This window comes from Maniola hyperantus, chromosome 26 (assembly GCF_902806685.2).
Source record: "Maniola hyperantus chromosome 26, iAphHyp1.2, whole genome shotgun sequence".
In the NCBI taxonomy this organism is placed as follows: domain Eukaryota; kingdom Metazoa; phylum Arthropoda; class Insecta; order Lepidoptera; family Nymphalidae; genus Maniola; species Maniola hyperantus.
This window is the reverse complement of record NC_048561.1, coordinates 237,884-246,723: the sequence shown is the minus strand read 5'-3', so window position 1 is coordinate 246,723 and position 8,840 is coordinate 237,884. Positions and strand designations below refer to the sequence as shown.

The 8,840-nt window shown below is 34.6% G+C and overlaps 1 protein-coding gene across 3 annotated transcripts in view; it reads right to left on the bottom strand.

The window, feature by feature from the left end:
• Nucleotides 1–346: 346 nt before the first annotated feature.
• The window catches only part of Gpat4 (Glycerol-3-phosphate acyltransferase 4), a 32,301-nt gene continuing 23,807 nt past the window's right edge, over nt 347–8,840 (bottom strand). For all 3 annotated transcript variants that reach the window (XM_034982208.2, XM_034982207.2, XM_069507538.1), the window contains 2 exons: nt 6,133–6,342; nt 347–5,942 (listed from right to left, as the gene is read on the bottom strand). In XM_034982208.2, coding sequence (XP_034838099.1) covers nt 5,855–5,942; nt 6,133–6,342 — 298 coding nt within the window. In that variant the 3' untranslated portion in view covers nt 347–5,854. The remainder of the gene's footprint in view (nt 5,943–6,132; nt 6,343–8,840) is intronic.

Genomic DNA, 8,840 nt, shown 5'->3' with positions numbered 1-8,840 from the left:
AAACAAATACAAATTATTACCAACTAGCTGATGCCCGCGACTTCGTTTGGGTGGAATTAGGTTTTTTAAAAATCTCTTTGTAGGTGTTGCATATAGAACTCTTTGATTTTCCGGGATAAAAAGTAGCCGATGTCACTCTCCAGGTCTTTATCTATACCAATGCAAAAAATCACGGCAATCCGTTACGACGTGATTGAAGGACAAACAAACACACTTTCGCATTTATAATATGGGTACTGATATCACCCGTGAATCGTTCAAGCCGTAAGTTTCATTTTTTACGAATAAGGAAGGGTTGTTCAATAATTACCAAAATAAATTAAATGAAAAACCAAAATAAATTATCATCAATTTATTATCATGATCAATATTATCGATAAAAATGCCTACAAGAATATACGAACCCCGCAAAATTCATCACATTTGAGCAATCCAAAAATATATTGCTTCATCTCATGGCGCAGCCTCTTAGGGTGAGATCTATAGAGAGAACGCACTCTGACTTGTCTTAGACTTAAGACAGAGTTAAAACGAGACAGAGCTATATCTCTTACATAAGTCTGCCTCATTTTAACTCAATCTTATAGTGCGCTCTATAGATTTCAGCCTTACACTCTAGTCACATAGAAATGTCCTAATTCAGACATTTATTCAAAATCAAAAAGTGTACAATAGGGTCTTGTAGTAATAAAATGAAGTGATTTTTTGTATAGAGGTAGTTTATGGGGCTAGAATTCATTATTAAAGGGAATAATTTTAAAAAACATGATTTTTATTCATTATTAAAATAATTAATTATTAACGTCACGATGTAGGTACGGAGAGCGAGTAATGACGTCGTTTAATAATGAATTCTAGCGCCATAAACTACCGCTATACAAAAAATCACTTTATTTTATCGCTACAGTCCAAGACCCTATGGTAGGCGAAGTCTATAGCGGACTTGAAGCTGTGTTCAGTCAACTCCACGATGTATGGCTATGACTGGACGCCGCTTCAAGTCCGCTGTTTTTTTTTTATTTATTCAGATACAAGTTAGCCCTTGACTGCAATCTCACCTGATGGTAAGTGATGATGCGGTCTAAGATGATAGCTTGCTAACCTGGAAGGGGTATGGCAGTTTTTATTAAACCCATACCCTTTGGTTTCTACACGGCATCGTACCGGAACGCTAAATCGCTTGGCGGCACGGCTTTGCCGGTAGGGTGGTAACTAGCCACGGCCGAAGCCTCCCACCAGACCAGACCAGAAATTTAGAAATTATAAAATTCCAAACCCCTGCCAGGAATCGAACCCGGGACCTCTCACTAATAAGACCACAGCGCTCACCACTGCGCCAGGGAGGTCGTCAAAAGGTAGACTTGATCGTGTATGGCCAGTGTAAAATAATTTATGTTAGGATACGTAAACTTAAAACTAAATGCTACGAGTGTTCCAAACGCGCCCTGGTCTGATAAGACGCCCACAACAAAAGCCAGCATCTCCAATCTACATCAACCCATCGCTGGACCTCTCAGAATAGGAAGGGTTAGGCCGTACTCAAACTGGACACGTGTGGATTAGCTGACTTCACACACCTTAGAGAACATTATGGAGAACTCTCAGGCATGCAGGTTTCCTCACCATGCTTTCCTTCACCTTTAAAACAAGTGATAATTAATTGCTTAAAACGCACATAATTCCGAAAAGTCCGAGGTCAGAATCAAACCCCAGATCCCCAAAATAGTATGTCTACAAAAATATATTTAGATCTCGATTGAAATCACGCATCGAAATCATTTGAAAAATTATCAAAATTGAACATTTCTATGTGACCAGAATTTACAGTCATTTATAAACAGACAAATTGTAATAGATAATATTATTATATTATATACATTTTTTGATAATCTGAGTAGTTATCTATTATATAGGATAACAAAGAGTCCTGTTTTTCTAGGATAAGTTCTGATTTTCACGCTTTTTTCAGAATCCCGTACCTCAAAAGGAAAAAAGGCACCCTTACAGGATCACCTTGTTGTCTGTCTGTCTGTCCGTCTGTCGTGTTTGTCAAGAAAACCTATAGGGTACGTCCCGATGACCTAGAATCATGACATTTGGCAAGTAGGTAGGTCTTTTTGTGAAACATCACAGGAAAAAACTAAAATGTGTTCGAGAACAAATTTTGGTATTTTCAATTTTCAAAGTAAGATTACTGTACCAAGTGGGGTAACATAATATGAAAGGGCTTTACTTGTATATTCTAAAATACATTTTATTTTTATGCATAATAGTTTTTGATTTATCGTGAAAAATGTCGTAAAAATATGACCGTAGTACGGAACTCTCGGTGCGCGAGTCTGACTCGCACTTGGCCAGTTTTTTTTTCACTTTAACTCAATTATTCAATCGCCAAATATTTTTAATTGATTAGTTAGATGTTTTGACAGGTTTTGAATCCGAAATTGACGATCGAGAAAAACAGCTCTTAACAAAAATAACAATTTATTCCAGAATTTTTTAAATTGTTGCCCTTGTTTTGCTTAATTAGATATGGCTACTCCTTAAACATTTGTTTCCCATTAAATATAAACAGACGAGTACAATATTTTACATATACTTGTATAATCGATTATTAATTAAATAATAATTAATTGTAATTAAGCCGTTTTTAATTAAAAACTACAATTACTTAATCAAATACTTCACTTTCAACCCAATCACAACAAGTATCACTGATTTAATGATTTTTACATCGATACATTTTCTTAATGACTTTTACACAACATCATTTTATTAATATTTTGTGTAAATTACTCTAAAATAAAAATAAAACCAGTTCACTGTATATTTATGATTATTAGAATTGTAATTTTCATTAATTGCAACTTTAATTAATTATAATAACTATCGTAAATTATAATTGGTAAAATAAAATATTTTATGCGAGGATTACAAAATGTTGTAGTTATTTATTTAACATTTTTCTAGACATTTAAATCTGACATCACCAGGTTAATGATTTTTACATTTTTCACATAGTTCCGGTTGTTATGATTAAGTAATCAAAGAAGATACATTATAATTAAAAAACAACTATTTTAAGTAAAAATTGTAAACAAGTATTTAATTAACTAAATTAAATACTTACTTTGACTATTATTGTAATGATAATGACATTCATTGACTAAACAATATTTTATTTAAAGAAATATATAAATAATTAATTAAGTTTTATAGAATATTTGACTATTTAAAAGCAACGCCAAAATGCAGATGTTAAATCTGAAAATAATAATTATATAAAAACATTATATAATTTCTGAATTTAATCTAAAATCTATGTAATAAATAATAACTTAAATATAAACCAAGTGTAAAAAATAAGTTAAAATTATGCTATAACAGTGATGTAAAAATTTATAAGCCATAATTACTCTATGGTATTAGGGGTGGATTAAAACCGGTATGATCGTAGGTTCGAATCGCACCAGTTTCACTGTGGCCATATTCTTCACATAAAAGGTTAATATTTTTTAAACAGAATAAAAAACCCCAGTCAAATAACATACTACTGTGATAATAAAATGGGCCGTGTGGCCCTAGTTGCGTAGTTGCTACACTGCATATCAGTCGAATGCGTCTACTAAGCGACGCTGATCCAAGTCATTAACTGGATGGGTGACCAATTTATTATTTCTCAATATATTAATCGTTAAATCTAAGAGTCGAAGTCTCGTGCTCTTAGTCGAGTCGTATGCGGATGCCATCGCATTAATATCCCAACAAAATCCATTCCATTGTATAATTAATGAAAAGGTGACACGACCCCCAGCAATGAGGAATACGACGCAGAGAGAGAGAGAAAGTAACAATAATTAACAATTTCAACATTCAAACAATTTTCCATGCATTTCAAAGGGATATTTACACACATTTCCTGAAACAAAAACTTCATACTTTATTTTAGATCTTGTTCGATAATTAAACTATCGATAAATGACTAATAAATACTAAACAAAAAAGCTGCCAAAATAAACGCATATTTAATAATTTGGTGGAAAAAAAAAAGCTAAATTTATAATGTAAAAGTTTTCGTTTCTCACTCGCTATAAATGAGTTTTTGTGTCATTTATTTATAAAAATTACACAATTATTTTATTTAATACCTATATATCTAGTTACATTTGTAAAAATTTACATCTTTCACTATCAAGTATGATTAGGAATTTCGTAACATTTTGTAACTAACAATAATTAAAATGCAGTTTTGTACAACTGTATATAATCATTTTAATGAGTTTTACAATTTTTTTAATCATTTTTACAGGTTCTTTTTTATACAAAAGTTTTAACACAAATAAAATCCTTTAGAACCATGAGTGTATATTTATTACACAAATATATAATTATATATTTATTATACCGATTACAAATATTCATCGTGCTATTGTGTAAAACCTTATATTTTTACATATTTGTGTAACTTACAAAAGGGTTATAATTTCTATAATAACTAATAGCCTTTCAAACTTGGGATTACATAATAATAACTACAATAAATAAGTCGCGAAAAAACCTCCATTCCTTATATTTTACAATAGAAGTATAAGCAGTCTATTAGTATTTATCATAGAGTCCTTTCAGGCGTACCACAAACTTGCAACACAGCTTTGTGAAGGCTGCCACCTGACCAAACCTGAGTCAATTTAGAAATTATAAGGTCCAAATTGACTCAGCTCAGCACTACGTCACAAGAAGTGGTCACGAAACCAACCTTCAGGAACCTGAAGACCGTTGTGTGGTTCGTCTGAATAGACACCTAGAGAAGAATATGAAGTTTAGATCCACCTGGCTGCAGTTTGGAGGTGTGGGCATCATTTCTTTTAAAGATTTACTCAAATAAACTTTTATAAAATGCTTTTGAATTGTTAACTTCCAACCCAATCCATCAGCCTGTTTGTGTCCACTGCTGGACATAGACCTTTCCAAGAGCGCGCCACTAAACAAGGTCCTCCGCCTTCCTCATCCACCCGCTGCCCACCACCTTCTTCAGGTCATCGGTCCAGCGGGCTGGAGGCCGTCCCACACTGCGCTTACCGGTACGCGGTCTCCGCTCCAGAACACGTCTGCCCCATCGGCTGTCGGTTCTGCGACAGACATGAGCTGCCCATTGCCACTTCAGCTTGCTAATCCTTTGAGCTATGTCGGTCGCTTTTGTTCTCTGCCAATTTCCTCGTTCCAGATTTCATTCGAGAGTGATACCCAACATGCTCGCTCCATAGCGCGCTGAGCGACTTTTAGTTTGCGGACGAGGCCAACCGTCAGTGTCCACGTTTACTTGCGATTCAGAAGCACTTTTAAAAGTTTTTTAAAAATTATTTGAATGAAAAACAAAAAAAAACGATCTATTCTAAGCTCATCCGATCTTACTACAAAAATTTTAAAAACCAGTTTAACTGATAGCTAAATACTACATAGTTTCGACAGTTTTTGGATGGGAAGTCTATTTGGTTAAAAAATAAAACGAATATTTAACGCTTGTTTAAATTTTTTGTGGTAAGACCGACCAAATCTATTTAATTCCACAATTGTCTGCAACGTTATAGTTAAAACGTTAAATAGTCACGTGTGACCTACGATGCTATTGCGAGCTCGTGCAGGTATTGTTCCACGAGCTCGTGTACTGTGTACGGATGTAGCACTCACACTAATGCAGATGATGGATGGATGGATAGTCCGCTACCTCGCATCGCGTCTTGCGCGTGTTGCGAATAAAATAAATGAATGTTATTCGGTAAAGTAATGCTACAATTGTTCCGAACGCCATCACTTCACAAATGGATGTTTTTTTTAAAACAATTAGTATTTCGATTTATTCTCCTTTTAATCTCTTACTGAACTCCTCTTGCTGTAACTCTCGCCATTCCTTCTTTGCCTTCATTCGCTTTAGTTGTCCGTCCCTGAAATAGAGAATTTGGTTTGAAATGAGGAATATATAGTTGACTCAAGACTAGCCACACGATGGAGGTATCTAACCTTGCGAGACACATGAGGAAAGTATCTAAGAATGAGAAACACATGAGGCAGACATTTTATAACTAAGACTCACAAGTCTACAACATTGTAAGACAGGAAGCTTTCTAGACTCACCACATGAGATCGACGAGCCCTCCACGCGTGGCGATGGCCGCCTTCACTCGCTTGGCGAAGTCCACGGCGGACTCGCTCGGCGCGCGAGCCATGGCGGGCAGGTACCACACGTCGCAAACGATGGCCCAGGAGCTCATCATGTTGAGGAGATAGTGCAGCATCCCGTAGCGAGAGCTGTTCCAGAACGCGTCGCCGAAACGCGGGTCGTACCTGTACGACAAAGTGGAAAGGTTTGTGAGATGATGATATTACAAAAGCATTGTTTTTTACACTTTTATTTTCTGTCTTCACAATTACACATGTTACAAAATAATATCGCTTAGGCTCTAGGTACTAGGTAGGCATATAACCCCAAAAATGGGCCATTACATCGTGCATAGACAAAAGTCATACAATAAATATATCTAACTTATATGTAAAATAGCACAATTAACCTATTTTCATAATACAATAAAAATGTTATTTAAAACATATTGTAAATGATATAAAATCTGAGATTGTTATTGAAACAAAATTGTGAAAATTGTAAACAGTGTAAAAACCATTAAATGTAAAAATAAGTAAGTTATTTTTTTTGTTTGTTAACTTAAAAAGCAGAAACCGCAGCGTTGGCAGACCCCCACTAGGTGGACAGGCGACATCAAACGAGTCTGCGGGAGCGGCTGAATAATACAAAAAAGAAATATGAATTACACAATCATGCAATTCATTACATTATTGTGTAATTTTTTATTTCTTTCTGTATTAATATAAATAACCTTAAGTTAGTGTATTTAAATGTTTTATGGTATTTCATGTATGGAAGTTGTTGGTGACAAATTATTAAAAAAATGTGTAAGTGTAAAAATCGTTAAATGTGTGAATAGTTACACATTTAACGATTTTTGATAACAAAATTTTCAGTTGAAGCCCGGAGTCGGGAAGTTAATAGTGTTGTTGTAAACATCGCCGTGCCTCACGTCAAAGATAATATATACAAGTAAGATCGCTAACGTCATACATTCATTTAAAGCTTGCGTAAAACTCCTTTAAGTCGCCGGTACCTTGTAGGTCAACTCCTTATAGTGTGATGGCATTATTGTGCAAGCTAAAATGTGAGTTATCGAATTTATTTAGTGCCATCTATCGAACAGCTGATGAAACTCAATTTTATTTAGAGCCAACTCAAATTTTACTCAAATAATAAACGAAATCCAAAATCACAGGCAATCATCAAAGGGTCCGCTATCAAGCGTAGGTCAGCAGCAGGTTTGGCATCATCAAAAATCCAGGAGCAAGCACAAGTAATCGGGTTAGCAGAATCTCGGAGTCCATATAGCAGAAACAATTCACAAACGAAATAGGGAAAAGAAATAAAAGCACTCAGAAAATTGTAACACACCGTCAAATTCAACCGTCACCAATCCAAAGGCAAAATAATAATTTTATTTTCAAGTAACAAGTCATTTTGTTACGCCATCTACTGGAATTTTGTAATACTACTTCAGCTATCCAAAGCAAAATGCTATGGATATCGTAAAGTTCAATGAGTCAATAATTAAAATTAAGAATTAACTTTTTCCGATGGTGATGTGAAAATTTTGTATTTTGTTACTAAATATAAATAAATTTGATGAACCAGACAAGTAAAATATGATATTTCGTCAAATCCATAAAAAATATATTTCATACGAACCAAGTGACGCCATCTAGTAATAGTCTTGAACTAGTTACAATTTTAAATAGAGAGTTAGCGATCTGTACTTGTTTAGTATATTATCTTTGCTCACGTAGACTGCTAATGAAATGTATGGCCGAAATTTCTCTATGGCAAAGACAACACTCAACAGTTCTCTTTCAGATGTAGAGTACTTAACTTCATGCTTATTAAGCTTACGACTCAAATATACGACTGCCTGATCACCGTCCTCTGATTTCTAGAATAGAATAGAATAGAATAGAATAGAATGTTTTTTTATTCATGTAAACTTTTTAAAAGTGCTTATGAATAGTCAGGTAGTTTTAATTTACCACTGGTTCGAAATGCCGTTGCTACAGAGAAGAACCAGCAAGAAACTCGGCGGCGGTTGCTCTTTTTAATTTTTCAATTTACAATGTTATTATACCGTACTATACAAGCCATTGCAGCCCCGTGCATTGCTGGAGCGAGTCAAATCCAAGCTTTTTTATCGTTTACATAGTCTGCGACTGTATAATATGCTTTTTTTAGGAGCATACTTTTAACACATTTTTTAAACTTGTGTAAAGGCAAGTCTAAAATTGCTTGTGGAATTTTATTATAAAATATTACACTCATTCCCACAAATGACTTTCGCACCTTCCAGAGGCGGAGCGCAGGAGTAGCTAGCTTATTTCTGTTTCTAGTTTGCCTATCATGGAGATCACTGATTTTTTTGTAACTGTGAATGTTTTGTCGTACAAAATTTTTATTATTGTAAATATATTGGGAAGCTACTGTAAGAATACCTATTTCCTTGAATATCTCTCGTAGGGAATCGCGCGGTTTTAAATTATAAATTGCACGTATTGCCCTTTTTTGTAATACGAATATTTTCCCAATATCTGCCGCTTTACCCCACAGCAAGACTCCGTAAGACATAATACTGTGGAAATTGGCAAAATACACAATTTTTGCAGTTTCCACGTCAGTTACCTGTCGAATCTTTCTAACAGCATAAGCAGCAGAGCTGAGTTTACCAGCAAGTGTT